General features: G+C 34.3%; 1 protein-coding gene across 1 annotated transcript in view; it reads right to left on the bottom strand.

Moving 5' to 3' along the window:
- The window catches only part of LOC144442352 (transmembrane protein 164-like), a 39,077-nt gene extending 22,695 nt beyond the window's left edge, over positions 1–16,382 (bottom strand). Inside the window, exon 1 of the mRNA XM_078131670.1 lies at positions 15,727–16,382. Within this exon, the coding sequence (XP_077987796.1) occupies positions 15,727–16,068 (342 nt within the window). The 5' untranslated portion in view covers positions 16,069–16,382. The remainder of the gene's footprint in view (positions 1–15,726) is intronic.
- Between the last annotated feature and the right edge of the window lie 492 nt (positions 16,383–16,874).

Below are 16,874 nucleotides of genomic sequence, written 5' to 3'. Positions count from 1 at the left end.
ATATTACAGTATAGAATACACTATAGAAATTGTACATAAAGGAAATCGAACCATTTCTTTGATATTTTTTAAAAGATTTAAAAGAATATTAGAGCACAGAAATCACTCATAAAAGGAAAGTGAACAGTTTCTAGCATATTTTTACACAGATTTATACAGATGTTGAATGAATCTTAAACAAACAGGACATAAAAATTTGAAAGGTTTTGCCTACAGTAGGTAGTTACTAAGCAACAGTGATTCTCCAGTAAGTAGTTTTCCTAGTAATTAATGCATGAAGGTTTTTTCATCCAGACCATCAAAATGAATGCAACAACACGGATATCAATTACTGTAACTGTGAACTTACTGTAATGTGGTAAAAACCGAGTTTTTCAGTCATTTGACTTGAGTAAAAATACTAACATAAAACCATAAATAATGGCATTAAATCATATTTTGGTGTTGTTAGCACATTTGATGGCATAATATTAATAACAGCTTCCTCACTTTTTAGAAACTGTGTCCTAAAATTATGTCATTGAATCATTTATAAATTTTTCCTAAATACTAGGTTCTGCCAAGAAGAAGTGATCTTTAAATATGCTTCAGTAATTAGAATACAACGGGTATGATTTTATGTACATGTACAGTAAAAAATATGTCCCAAAAACATAAACTAGAAGCTTGTGCCCCTCTAAATTCTAAGATGCACTTTCATTAGTATGTAGTATGTTTATAAATAAATATTTAAATTTATTAATTTTTTTGTGTGCACAAATTTTCAATGCCTACTTCGCACACTGAAACTACAATTGGATTTTTTCTTATTGACAGATAATTTTTTACAACTCATAAAGAAAGCACATTTTATTTTTATTCATGTTATTTTTGTTTCGTGTTATGTACTGTTTTTGCATATGTGCCAGTGGCCTAGTAAAGCAATAAACCCTTATTATTTTTTTCCATCCATTATACCATGCACCAGCCATTTAGAATGAAAAATATGGAATATATACTCTGGTCGTTCTACGTCATGACAGCGCGTGTCTATGTTACGATAACGTGTGCCTACATCACTGGTTCTGCTTTGTTCAAAATATGAGTCAAAACATTTAAAACTGCCATTGCTTTCCCCAATTTTCCTTTTATATTACTGGTGCAGGTATAATTATGTTATTCTCTAATATTTGTCTTCATTCAGCCAAAGGCCCCTTAGGTCACTCATATTTTCCTTGACTGAACGAAGAAAAATATTGGGGAATAACATCTAATTACAACGCTTTCATTTAATATTTATAATTCACAGGTGTGATATTGTGAGTTTTATCACCCGTAAAATTCAATAAAAACTTAAATGTCAAATGTGTATATTTCACACTATTCCCTGTGTACTAACTGGCCTCTTTGAGGCTTATAAATAATCAATATCTTATTTAAATTTTCTTCTCAAATTTTTATTGCTTTTTTTGGAAAGACAAAATACTTGGTCTGTTATCAATACAATACAATACAGATACAATATTATGAATTCCTAAAAATTTCATAGCATGCACACTCTATTTATTCAATGATTCGAATAAATGAGAAAATGCAAACAGAACAATTACGATGTCCAATAACACCTAATGGTAGTTCAGTTCTTAAGCCTTGCAAACAAAACATATTATTTGAAGACTTAGCAGTAAAGCTTTCTCTTGACTCTGAAGTGTTCAAAAAATATTCTTTATTAATAATTTTCACTATGATTCATCACATAACTGTACACTACCAAAATATTTTTTGAGCAGACGAGTCATTCTTCAGTGGTTCACCTTGTACTATCAAAATCTATTCATTTAATATTACATAGGGTAGATTTTAAAAAATCAAGCTTCAAGATACAGACTATGTGCACTAAAACTTGACACTGCATGAGCAGAATCCAATCAGACTTCACTTAGCAAGTCAATGAACTCAGACTATGTTGACCTTTGACCTTGATTTCAAGTTTGATTGCAAGACACTCTTTCAAGGCTTCCTGTAATGCACTTTGTATTCACTTCAGTCTTACTCTTAGTCTACATTACAAGTGATCCAGGATGTACAAATCTCTGACATTTAAAACAAATGATTGCCATTGACTCTGTCTTGTTTATTTTAACAGATACAATATCTTGCATGCAAACAGTACATGTCATGTTGAATTTAACAACAATGTTATCATCTGCAAAAACAAGTTCTATTTTCGAACACAATTCTAATGATCCATAACATTGTTACCAACTTGAACTAGTCAACTGTAAGACTAACACATAATTCAAGCTGATACAGACAGAAATTGGTTTTCAGTTCATTTCTGTCAAAAGGCTTTATTAGTATACATGTACCTGTTGATGCAATAGGTGTGCTGTTCTAAGTCAAATTCTCTCTCGGTACTACTAGTACTAGTCCAGTTAATACATGTTATAATCACGATTGTGGAGAACGGCGAGGATTTAGACTACCTCAGTACCTGAAATAGAATATGCCTGGGCGCATCATAAAAATAACAAACATTCAATTTCTTGCTCAACACCATAACTTCTGCACATGCGCACATGAGAATAAGTCAACCTTCTTGTTCTATTTTGACCGTCTAGCATAAGGTAAAAGCTATTGCAGGTACCAAATCACAGTACATGTGTTACTACATGTATGATTACACATATTTTTCCAAAAAAAAAAGAAGATAGTTTTATAACTCAGCAGTATCTGCCTCTGGGCATCTCTGGTCACTACTTATCTAAGACTCATATGTCACCTCCTGAAGGTTGAAATGTTGACATACATGAATAGAAATATAAAAATTATTAACACTTTCAAGAGACCTACTGTACCAACAAATGCTGAACCTAAGGTGATTATTTCAAAAGGTGTGAAGCTCCTTCCTTTAATTACTTCCCATAATGCCCCATCCCAGTATAAGCTAATTTTTATAGGTCTGTTTTTAGAGAGGTGGCACAAGGCAGGTTTAGTGACTGTTTCCCTATAGCCTCACCTTTGTTCCCCTTCAACATGTAAAAGTGAAGAAACCCTGGAGAAAACAAGGGTGATGCTTATTTAGACTAGAAAAATAATCCAAAAATTTGGCCAAAGGGGTAATCCAGCTGAAATTGGATGGAACACTTTGCAAGGAGACAGGAAGACATAACAAGGCAAGAGATTTCTTCTCAAATGACACATTCTCAAAAATCATGATTCTCTTTGGCATGTCCTAAGGCAAAGTATTGACTATATTTATTCAAAGCATGTATTCCATTTGTCTCAAATGGCTTCTTATAACTCGGTCTTACATGCAAGCTGTCAGGGCCAATTATCTGAATTCTTTACTAGGAAATTCTCACATCAGATATCTAGATGTCAACCTCAAGGAGAGGGAGGGAGTATTTGTTTGTACACAAATCATACGCTGCCATCGTTAGCTGTCATACATATTTTTAGTCCCAACAGCCAAAGCTTGTCCAAAGAACCGTTAACAATCTAGTCAGACTGTTATTACTAATATAATTATTACTATAGTTAATAATATTATTCAAGTCTTGCCAAATACATACAAATTGCTACTTTGCATGCAAATGATATGCAAATATATGCACAGTCTGGCCATTTACATACAAATCACTACTCTGCATGCAAGTGACAGGCAAATAAATTGAATGCAGGAGTAATTCCTATGAGAAGCATACAAGTATTTGGTGCTTCACTAGGCTAGTGAATACTGACTACGAATTGAATAAATCTGAGAATGAAGTACTGGACACGATTTCCTTTTTAACATTCTGTACAATTCTACAAACTGTGTATACGATCTCTATACAACTTTTTACCTCAGACGGTTATTTGTCCCGACTAGTATTAGGAGACTGAACTGTGTGCTCAGTCAGGCTACAAATCACCGCTATTTCAATTTATAAAATCTAAATCTGGAACAGCTATGTTTGGAAGGTTTTAATGGAAAATGGCGATGAGGCATGATATTATATTATAATGACACTTACAACAGAGAAAATCCTGTTTGCTGCAAATTAATCTATATAGGTACAATACAACAGTCACAATCTGTTCACACTATATTTGACAGACAAAAACTTTTTAAAGAAAATTTGTACAAGCTGTCAAAATCAGTCATATGAAAATAACAGTATGGATAAAATAGAATGTATAGCATTGCAGCACAACTGCTAACATTTGCATGTACCTTTTTTTGACACAACAACTTGAACAAGTCTATGTTTTGTTCTTTCTACTGAAACTGCATCAAACATCAATGTTTCAGAAAAAATTTACTTTGGCGATTCACAATTTCCTTCAAACAGTATTATGCATTGTGTTTGAAACTTTAATAGAACCAATTTTGCAATTTCAAAGGATACATGCTATAATTAATTTCCTTGGGGAATAACCAAAACAAACATAAGTCAGTCTACTGTCTAGAGTATTCTGCTTTATTTATACTATATAGTCAGCACTTTGATAACATGTGGGATATTTAGTTTTCAGTTTCTGTCTTTAAATAAATTCCTGATGGAAGTGTATTTCTTTCCCATTATTTGGTGTATAATCAAAAAAGTCTGTGATTCCTCACCAGTCAAGAAATTCGTTATAACGTAACTATGTAGTATTTGTACAACAGTTGCTTATCAGAGAAATGCAATGTCACCACCCCTGATATCTTATCTCTGACTTCAGAACTTTGTCAGTGGAAGTTACACCCTAAGAAACCCTGTATCTTGGCCTTGAATTCAGTTTTCAAAAATGTACAAAGACTAGCTACCCATTGACAGCATCACTTCTACTATTACAATTAAGTTGGACTTTGAATGTATGCAGTTTGGCTGAAGTATACATATTTGTCACTTACATGGAGTAGTTATTTGTGCATGTATTTGTCTGTGTTTCTACTAATACTTACATTTGTCAGTGTCACAAAGTTTGACATATATAACAAATGGCTCCTGTATTAAGAATAATCATTCTCTCAGAAAAATAACTACTTGTCCTATAAATACCCCATAACAATATTCATCTAGTTTCCTGGCTACTAGTAGTACTACAGCATCAAACATACACTTCCATGTACTGACTGCAGTAAACACCAATAAGCATATACTACATATTTTTAAATTTAAAGAGCCACAATGATAATTTATAGCTGAGTAAAATAAACTTACATAAAACTTATTAAAAATATTCTTAATTATCAACATTGATGCATGCCTTCAATGGCATTATAAGTCTTTAATCTCCTAGATAAGTTGACAGCATGTGTTTCCTCAACTTTTATGATATATATTAAATCATATCATAAAATAATTTACATATTAATGAAAAAAATTATGTTTTACCAATTCACAAGTGGTGGTTAAATATGCTCTGTAGTATGCAGAATGGTGACAAGCACATATATGTAGTAAAAATAACCCCCCCCCCATCTCCCCTTCCGAAGGGGCGCACGCACGCATGCACGCACGCACGCACGCACGCACGCACGCACACACACACACACACACACACACACACACACACACACACACACACACACACACACACACACACACACACACACACACACACACACACACACACACACACACACACACACACACACACACACACACACACACACACACACACATAAACCTAAAGTTTATGCCCCTTTAATGACTATATCATAGGTTCCATTTTTCTATAAGATCATGTAGTGGACTTTTATTTTGCAAAGACTTGGGGGTTAAAACTTGACAGAGCACAAGCTATTGGAGGCAAAGACCCTTCATTGATTACAGAGATCGAGAATGGGGAGGTGAACGGAGGTAAGAATTTACAAACTATCAGATAGTCATAATCCAAACTGGTCCTGTATATTATATGCCCTTTTCATAATTAATAGAAATTGCATGGCTAAATTATCAATTTGTAAGTACTAATGTCATGAGTAAAACAATACAATTGTTATGCATTCAACAAAACCTGTTGAAAGAAACCAATGATGAGATATTTACTCTATGGCTATAAAAAAATATTTACACTGTAATTGTTCTGTCCATTACATTCTTAGCTCAATTTCCCTTTTAAATTATGAATGTTGGCTTGCAAATTCATTTATTGAAAGTCTTGCTAACTCACCCAGGATTCAAAACGAAGCACACTTGATGATAATAAAATATATATTTCCCCTTGGGAAATTTACAAATGAGTTTTTGTGTTTCAACATGTTTTCAATTTACTGATGCATGAGTTTTGTAACACTCTCCGATAGACGCAAATGTACAGTGTTATTTAATCTTGCCATTGCAAAGATAACTATATCTTTGACTTCTTCACATGTAGGGATTTTTGTATACAAGCATTAAGAACAGATGGAAGAATTCTTTGCCCTGAAGCAACATGTGGTAACCCTCAGCTAAACATGGCAAAGTGCTAATTCCTGACATCTATTTTCTGAGTTTTCTGACTAAAAAGCTAGCAGATGGCAAGAGATTAGAATACCTACTCAGCTTTGAAATCATCATAATCCTCCTTAGACTAGTAGTGTCAGTAAAATCTACAAGAGTTCTCCAGGTTTTCGTCCAGGGTTCACCAACATGATTACGGTAGAAAACAAAGTGCTCATTACAGATTACGCCAATTAGATGCACCTTACAATTTCTGGTGACCCACCAAAGTTTTATGTTCCCCTTTCCCCATTCTCGCAAACCATTGCTGATATTTCTTTCGCGACACTGCAAATATCAACCCATGTTTAGGGATATTTTTATATGAAAAAGTTATTCATTTGGGAGGCACATACGGTATACTAGTAATACCTTTCTACTGGAGTATCACCTTCCCCAAGGGTACATGTGTATAACACAGTTTTGGCAATTTCTAATGTTACTGACTGTAAGGAATGGTGTATTTACAAACCAGCTTAAAAGTATTACATTTTTGCTTACAAGCCAACGCTATATCATGTTCTGTTACTAATCTTTCCACATACATATACATGTCTGTGTATCAATTTTATGTCATCTATATATATTCACATGTGGATTTTGAAATATATGAATCTCAGTATACAAAGGGTGAACTGGTGATCATTAATTTTCATGCAGAATTTTTTTTGCAGGAAGTAACTTGAGAGGTGATGATCGACATCAGACAGGTGCTGTCATTCTTTCAGCATTCCACAGGTATAGGGTACACATGTACATGTATGAATTATAGTAATACCATTACCAAGACCTCTGCATGGATTTTGAACAAAATGCTGAAGTTTCTTGTGAGTAAGGGAAACATTCCATTCAACTGAATGCTGTCAAACATATTTCAAACACTTTTTTTTTTAAAGTGTTGGAGAAAAAAATTTAAAATAGGGACAAAATTACAACTTTATCAATTTTGAATTTAACACTTGTTTGGAAGTTCTGCGTAGGCTACTACACTTACCTCAAGTACTAAATACATCTGTACTCTAGTTTGTATCTGGTGGACGATGAAGCAATGTTTAATATATAGTAAATGTTATTTTATCATCTTATGGTCATTTTGAAAATCTGTATTTCTTCAATCTACATTGTAGGCTATGTATGAAGGTCTACACTACACCCTATCAGATTAAAATCTGAAGTAACAATAGGGCTGGATGGCCGGATCCTTCACACATTTTGTTTGTTTTTCAATATTATTGTTCAAGGAGTGAACGCCTCCTCCCTAGTTCTCCTTCCTACTTTACTCAGATTGCACAACACAAAGTTATGTTAACATTCACAAATTCTATAGAATAAATGAGAACGGCTGTCCACTACTTCAGAACAACCCAAAAATGTAATATATAATAGTGTCAAATCAAGCCCAAATAGTTAACATTTGACTACTGAGTTCTGACCTCATAGATATAGCACAACATAACTATTGAAATTAATACTGTTGAATTGAGATGATGCTGAGGGGAAGTATCATATCACTTGGATATATTTACCATGTATGAATTTTATTCCTTTTCAAGCACAAATTAATTGATATCTACAAAGATTACCAGCTTCTTGAAAAAGCTGGCTGAGGTGCGAAACTAGAAACTAGTCAAAAGATTCAAGCCATTTTTGTACACATTTACCGCTGATTGCTAACCTAGACAGGAAGTTATAAAATATAATATTTGGCATAAATATCAATACTTCTCTTCCACATGGACAACCTTGGAAAGCCTTCCTTTGTACCACATCACATGTGTTACTCCATTTAGCGATTGCGCGTTCCCGCAATTGTGGGAATCATGGTGAAAGGGTTACGATAATGGCCACAAAAAGCAGAACCTAGTAATAATTAGAATTATAACCCCTACAGAAGTTTGTGACTTCTCACTGGTTTATTTTCTCAGTGAAGACTTCTTTGTATGTTTTCAAAAGAGTCAATCATATCAACATCACTGTATGTAAACGATAACATGTTGCTGTATTTATTTAGCAATGTCTGTTTTCTGAAAAATAATGGTCTTACAATTATCTACAAGCATGATAAATAGTGCTTTGATTGCTTGTTTAAGATGAATATTGCGATATCAAAACACAGGCTGCCACATGCATCTTATTTCCTACATACATACATACATGTATACATACAATCATAACATTTAGTGTTTACATAGCGATACATGTGTCACAACAGCTTTTCCTGCATGGAATAATATTATGTGTATAATTTGAAACATACGTAAGTCCCTCCCGAAATACTTATTTGTTGCATTCTCATATATTTTGCACACTCAACACTCGTTTGTTGCATTTTCGTATATTACACACTCAACACTCGGTTATTGCATTCTCATATATTACACTCAATACTCATTTGTTGCGTTCTCGTATATTGCACACTCAACATTCATTTGTAGCATTCTCGTATATTATACACTTAATACTTGTTTGTTGCATTTTCATATATTGCACACTCCAACATTCGTTTGTTGCATTCTCATATTAGTTTATTACACACTCGACACTCATTTGTTGGGTTCTCAGATATACTGCACACTCAACACTCGTTTGTTACATTCTCATATAGATGTATTGCACACTCAACACTTGTTTGTTACATTCTCATATAGATGTATTGCACACTCAACACTCGTTTGTTACATTCTCATATAGATGTATTGCACACTCAACACTCGTTTGTTACATTCTCATATAGATGTATTGCACACTCAACACTTGTTTGTTGCATTCTCATATATTACACACTCAACACTCATTTGTTGCATTCTCATATATTGCACACTCAACACACTTGTATCATTTCAAACCAAGACCGTATCATACTATATGCCACTTGGTTCTGACCCTAGCTATCAATTTTCCAAAGATGTATATTTTTGAAATCCCATACGGTTCATTTTAAGCATACAACATACTTTTAGTTTGTTTTATCTTTCTCTTAAGCATGGAGTTTGTCATTTGATACTTTGAATGGTGTCCAAGTAATGTATAGCGGTATCTAAAATTATTCATTTTATTTTGTTTTTCTGCAATATTCATTGTAAAGTATTTCATATATGCAAGTTCTTTAAACTCATTTAAGGTCATCAAACTATTAGTTTGAGGTGGTCACTTCTGAATATCAGGAATCGATTGAATTTCTAGTGCCTGTAATTTGGGGTAGAATTTAACTTCTATTCTTGATATTCAAATTTAACCACATGAACTATTTCAGCTACAATTTTCTATTAATTTCCAATGGCTTAATTAACAGACCACCATATTAGAAATGCGGTAGTTTAGATATGTTTAGTAGTCTGTGTCCTGGACTACTGCTAATTTAGTAGTCTAGATACAATGTTTGGTAGTCTATGTGTCCTGGACTAGACTACTGCTAATTTGGTAGTCTAGATACAATGTTTAGTAGTCTATGAGTCCTGGACTACTGCTAATTTGGTAGTCTAGATACAATGTTTAGTAGTCTATGTGTCCTGGACTACTACTGAATTCAAGCCCTGGGCAAAGCATACTTTTAGGCAAAGCACATTTCATGAATTCCATCAAACTCTTGTCAATAGCACCATATGTACAAATAATAACAATGATAATTTAATTTGCAATATTAACATAACAATGCAAGTTCTTAAAATGTTTTATATATAATATAGCCAATAATTGACTCATTTCTGAATATCAATTTAAACTATATTGAATTCTCCATGCCTGTAAATGTATGCAAAGCATGTTACGACAAATTGCATATTTCCTATTATTTGAACTGAATTGAAATTTATTCCACCAGAGAACAAAAATATGTACACAATCTTTGAAAGCAACAGAAAGAACATTCCTGGCGAGGGCCATAGAAATAGTTCCCTTGTCAACTACTGTAACTTGGGCATTGTTTCATCTAAAAACAGGAACTTAAAATATGCAAGAATTTGATTATTGTGATAAAAAATAAGAAAAGTACAAACAGATCTGTTTTACAATAATCATGATCAACGTGAAATTAGCATAACAAAAGAGTACATGCATTATATTTACCTTCCATAAAATGGCTTTATGCTATAAATAGTTTGCTCAGCCAGGCTCATCAATCATGGAAATGGCAATTATCATGTCCCATTTCCCTGTTCAATTAACAATTTTCAAGGTAACGATGACAACAACTTAGGTGTCACTTGGTCACTGTACCTCACACAAGTCGTAGCCGGTTTTGTTTATTTTTTAATTTAAGATATACATAAAATAATCGCCATCAAATACTGAAAACTACATTTAGTTCATACCCCTTTCAGAATAGCTAAAGAATATTTTGTGTAAGGTTGGTGTTTATTTTCAAATCAGATTCTATGTTCTATTTAATTCTTTTCATTTCAAGGAATCCTTGAAATGAAAAGATATAGGTGTAAATCTAATAATATGGTTTAACCACTCTCATTCTGATTCCATTCAGTCTTGTATTTCCAAATCCCAATAGCAACTTTTACAGTGACTGACTGTGAGGTGTCTTATAGTGTGCTTCTTGAATTATCACCGTATTGACAGGTCTAATTTTAGAAAATATCAAATGTTCTTGTTGTACAAAAGGTTTCATTATATTATGCTTTTCAAATCCTGGGAAGAAGTGACTGAAGGACACATGTAATTATCTTACACAACAAGCTAACCTAAATTTGATTCATTTAATTTGATTACTTGACATTCAAAAGGGATGAACACACTCTAAAAGAACAAAAGCAGCAGAGCTGTCAATTATACTTATATCATACGGTGCTATCACCTTTGTGAAAACTAAATTTTGATTGTTACATGTAGGTGTCTGGATCAAACATCATTCATTCATGACTTTTTACCTGGAATTTTTTTTTATCTCATTCAACTTTAATACTATTGTATAATGTCTTCAAATCAATCCCCATCTGAACATTCAAAAGATTAAGTCTCTTCCCCTTTCCCCTATTTTAGACATTTTCTCCTAAAAAATATATGTATATATCCAAACGCAACATGGCTTTTGGTCTAATACCAGCCACAAACTGATAAACGTAACCCTCATTGTCCATCATCATTTACATACAATTTGGTCATATCGTTATTCACATAAAATGAAAAGATCATATGCTGTCCAGTCTAAAGGGCTGTCTGCAAACATCATGCCTACAAACATAATCCATCGCTGTCGTAAATCACAGCCTCTTTTACGACACCGTCCAAGATATTTATAAGATATACATTATTTTGCAGTGCCGCAGAAAAAATAACAGCTATGGTTTGCAAGAATCATACAATCATGTTGCTGTTCCTGTTTGAGGCAGTAAAAAAGAAGACTTAATTACACAGACATACACACCTATGCAACCACACACACACACACACACACACACACACAGAGCTATGGCAATCACCATTTTAACTGAAAATAGCACAGATAACGGGAGACAGTGTCCCACAGTATCTACAACTCTATTGAAAAAGAAGACACTATTTCCTTCAAGTAGTTGAAATTTGTTTCTTTCTAAATTTAGCACCACAGACTTTCTGTGAACAAAAGTGTTAGAGAAACACTTGAAGTCATAAGATTTAGAAAACATCCTCGAAGTAAATGAAGATCCTCTCCTAAATGTTTAGTACTCTATCACATCCCCCTCCCAGGTGAGTTTTTTTCATTGTATGTATTCTAGCCTACACACAATTTAGCTTGAAATTCATTCAGTTCGTAGACTACCGTTCCACCTGAGGCTATCTAGAATTCTATGTTGTCAAGAATGTATTACGAGTTGGAAATTGTCAAGAGCAGTAAGTAGGTATATATCGATCTGTTTCCCCACTTGTTTACCTGGGGTCCTAAGACTAAATCATAGCACAAGGTATGCAATGTATGCAAATGTTGCATGCAAATGATACCTGACCCTAACTTTTCATTTTTCATTGTGTTTTCATCTGCCAAACACAACACAACCAAGAACAATATTTTGTCATCGCGGATGACATTGTTTTTAAAATATATACCTAAAATACCAGGTTTGACTTCAGCTAATAATAATAGTAATAAATGTATGTGATAGTTAGGTAAGCTTCCATACTTTGAATATATAAAAGGTACCTTATGCAGTAAAACATACCCTCAAAAATAAAAAAAACTCAATTTATAAATATAATCATGTAGTTGTGATGGTACTGACTGAGTCAGTGGGTGTAACATATATCAACTGATGCCTTGTGACCAATGCAACATATGGCTATTTGATAGTTTTCATATCTGTCAAGACCACTGTATCTAACTCTAGTAACTGCCTTGCTGTAACGATTAGGAAACCAATGTAGTGCATTTGGTATTAAAGATACGTGGCAAGTCAGTATGGGGGGTCTGGAACAAAACTAGCTCAGAGTACAAGCAGGATTGTTTGCAAATGAACGCCTTTTACATAAGATTATTTATGTTAATTACACTGTTGACAGATATACTCTGTATTTGCAGTCCGTATGCATTCTACTGCATTTGTATTTTTAAAATATGAGAGTACCATATTTCCTCTTTTGTTACACACAAATAGCTTATGGCAATACCCAAACTGTATTTAACTTTTCACTCTGAAGAATGCAAAAAAAATACAAGAACCAAGAAGCAAATGAATACGCTTTCATCTGGACTACTGCAATCACTACCTGCTATGCTCTATTTTAGAGTGTTTCTGGACTATTGCAATCACTACCTGGTATGCTCTATTTTAGAATGGGTTTCAACATAAGAGTATACACTATAGAATACATTAAATTGCACCTTATTCTTTCTTTTATCGTTTTTGGGTCAACTATTTGGCTCACTTGACATATTGTCCATTAATGAGACTCTCTTTCACACACAATTTAGCAGAGTAATATCAACTACATGTGTAAAAACATTTGTGAATACACATTTTAGCATTCACTATTATTATGCAGCTGCCATATCCTGTTGGTTTGGCAAACACTCTCTTTGCCAAACAATGAGTGGAAATTAGCATACAACTGATGGCAGGAGAAACAATATTTGCCAATCAAATCTCTGATATATCTATATTTGCATGGCTACAATAACATGAGACAATTCTAAAGCTATATGCATAACTTGCTTTTTTCAATAACAGATTGGTTTACATGATTTCAATATGTCTTGATAACGGTGCCAACTAATAGCATTGTTTTTCCCTACTTACTTGAATGTTATTCAGAATCTAAATAACATTCACTACATGACATTCACAGATTATGTCATTGCATTGTCTAGTACTGGATTGCTTACTCTTATGAAACTTTCTTTAAGTAAACCATGGATAGACAATGAAACAAATCTCAAGGCTCAAAATTACAGTAGCCCTGTGTCCAAAGACTACCAATTCTTGTCACTGGGCTACCATAATTTCCAGCTGGTAGCCTGGTCAGGCTACCATTGATTATGCGATAATGTAACGATGGAAGATTTAAAGGACATGAAAGTATTTTATTTCTAATAGCACACATATTTCCAATAGAGGAACTCTGTTTTCAGTTCAGGAATAAAGGACTACTGGTCACCATCCTTGGGCTACCACTTTCTGAAATTGTTAGCTCACTAGGACTACCAAAGAAAAAGTTAATTTCAAGCCCTGGTCAGTGTGTACTATTCATTTAGAACATTTTGGGGGTTTATTTCCTATTTTCAATTTTTTTAAAGTCTGAAAAAAGATAAAAGCTACCTCAGTTCCTCATTGTTTTACTATAAACAATTATGGAACACGGTATGGAACAAAATTGATAAGTTTTGCTAGATCTCTCCCAAACTTTACCAAGAAGCACTGGAGCTACATTGGTAAACATGACAGGCTTGTCAAAGATCCTTTCAAAAGATATTCTAACACAAGAAATTCAAATTTGTCCAAAACATCTCAGAAAGCAGTTCAAAAATCACCTGCACCTCTTACATAAAGGTAGGAACAAGGAAGATGGATCAGTGAAGATACAGATAAAAGGATATTGCAAAATGAAGATATTGGTTTGTTGACTTCACCACAGCAAGGCTTGTTTTTCCAGTAACTACACTCATGCAGGCCCTTAGTCCTGGTTGCAGACAAAGTGAAGTTTTAATAGAAGGGACAATGTGAAAATCATGCCCCTACTTACTCCTTCTCTGCAAGCAGGACAAACTGGCCTTATACAAAGTTATGGCAAGCTGCAATGACAATGAAGTCATGCCACAGTTCTAGTTGATTAGATACAGTAGGCTGTTGTACCAGTATTACATTTAAACAATGGCATTGGAACAAATAAGGTCATTTGAATATTGGACCATTCATGGGCTGTTGATAAAAAGTTGGTTTACAGATAATACATACTGTCTTACCTACATATCATGCCAAGACACTAAAATGATTTGCATATATCTACATACTGTAAATAAGTACATAATCTAAATCATTGATAAGTATGTCTGTAGTAAATAATTAATAAATTTTTGAAGGCTCTTACACAAGTGTTTTTATAGTCTAGTCTATCCTTCATCACATTAGAGATGATTGGATACCACATTGACATCCAGACTTAAGTGTTTATAAATATTTGGAAAGATAAAATTGAAGCAAGGCCATCAGAAATTGAAGTTAATCCGATTATCAATTTCAAAAATAAAATGTATCTGGATTAGGCAACCTAATTCACAGCTATGTGTGCAGTGGAAACTGCACATATTATAAAATACATAGCATATCATTTGTTTTCATTTGTTTCCCCAAGGTACAGTGAGTTTACAATTTAACTTCTACTATTCTAGCATAGTGAACTCTTGTAACCAAACAGTCATTATTTTTGTGAGTCAAACCATACTATAGAGTGGGTCTATGGTCTAACGTAGTTTAAAATAGAACATAACTGCCCATAAATTGGCACCTCTCCAAAGCTTAGCGGTATCCCCATTGTTCACAGGGTACACCCTGACTTTCATAAAAACAAGTCGTGTACACATTGACACGCTTCAGGCCGCGTGGTAAAGTCGCGCGACTGCGATCACCTGAGTACGGCACTAGTAGGCGTGAGTCACTACACTAAGGAAGTGGCTACTGCGAACACGCAGGTCGATTTGTCGTGACGCCGCCACGCCAAATGGTTTTGAGCACACGGAACCTAGAAATAATTACATGCGGGTGTTTTGTTTTTGTTTTTGAATTTCATATGTATCCTGGTAGTACAAAGGCATTATGCCACTTCTATAATACGCCAGCTGCTGAACAAGTTTGCATGTTATGAAACCGCCTACCTGAATTGCAGTTAGAAGATGACATGGGTTCAACAGATATATAACTGTCTTGGTCGCGAATTTAAAACCAATTTCGATACCAAATGTCAGGCAAAGAACTACTAATAAAATCCTCTTTCCTAATCGGTCAATATGTTCAGTTCTTGGGACTTCTGGTATTTTTATGTGTTTCCACGAATAGTAAGCTTCTAGTGCAGTTATCGTTGTAACAATGATAGTTTCAATAATACGTTGGTAGATACTCATGAAGTTCGCACATTCCGGGCCACCGTTACCCACAAACTTGGGATCCACACCACCGTACACCCAATCAAACATATTCTGCCAGCTATATGCAGACATACTGTTGTTCTTCTCGGCCAGTTTCTGTCACCGGCTAGACGATGATCGATTGATCGTGATGTACTAGTAGTATCAGTAGTACTCGCGTGAACAGCAAATCAACACAGCATCACACACACTCGACACAGACAGGTAAGTTACGACTATGGAACGACCATTGTAAATCCTTCAATGAATGAATACAACTGTCGCAATCAGTCACTTCCTTGATGCACATGTGTAGTTCGACGCAGTGGCGAAGACTTCACAGAATACGAGCCTACTTGTCGAAAGAGCCGTATAATTCTATTGAATGGGACAATAAATGGGTGAGTTGACGATGACCTACACTGTAAGCTGAGGACGAATGACAGCTACCTATTAACTTGTTTCATCAGCAATAAAGTAGTTCTCATCGTGCTTGTATCATTGAACAGTTGTTCCATTATCAACGGTAATTCACTATTTTATTAATCTGAGATTACGGATAATATTTCATCTAAAAGTTTTCGAAAAAGCATCGGTATTCTCGATATATCAATCGACTACATCATTCGATGTATTCATTCGCAATTGCAACCAGTCCTTGCGCAACCGAGTGTGACACAATACACGCGATTTGATTGGTTTACGATTCTTGTGGAACAAAGTGAAGTATGACCTTAAAACACGTCGGTGACACGGAGAGTCACTTTCAGAGAGCGTAATATTGTGTGCAAGGATGGTTATAATGCAAAATAATTACGTTATTAGGTATTTTACGAATATTAAAAAAACATGTCGTGGTGCGTGGACTTACGCGATCCTAGAAACCCGTGTTATTTTAC

This window comes from Glandiceps talaboti, chromosome 11 (assembly GCF_964340395.1).
Source record: "Glandiceps talaboti chromosome 11, keGlaTala1.1, whole genome shotgun sequence".
NCBI lineage: Eukaryota > Metazoa > Hemichordata > Enteropneusta > Spengelidae > Glandiceps > Glandiceps talaboti.
Note: the sequence above shows the minus strand (reverse complement) of the source record. Positions and strands in the feature narration are given on the sequence as shown.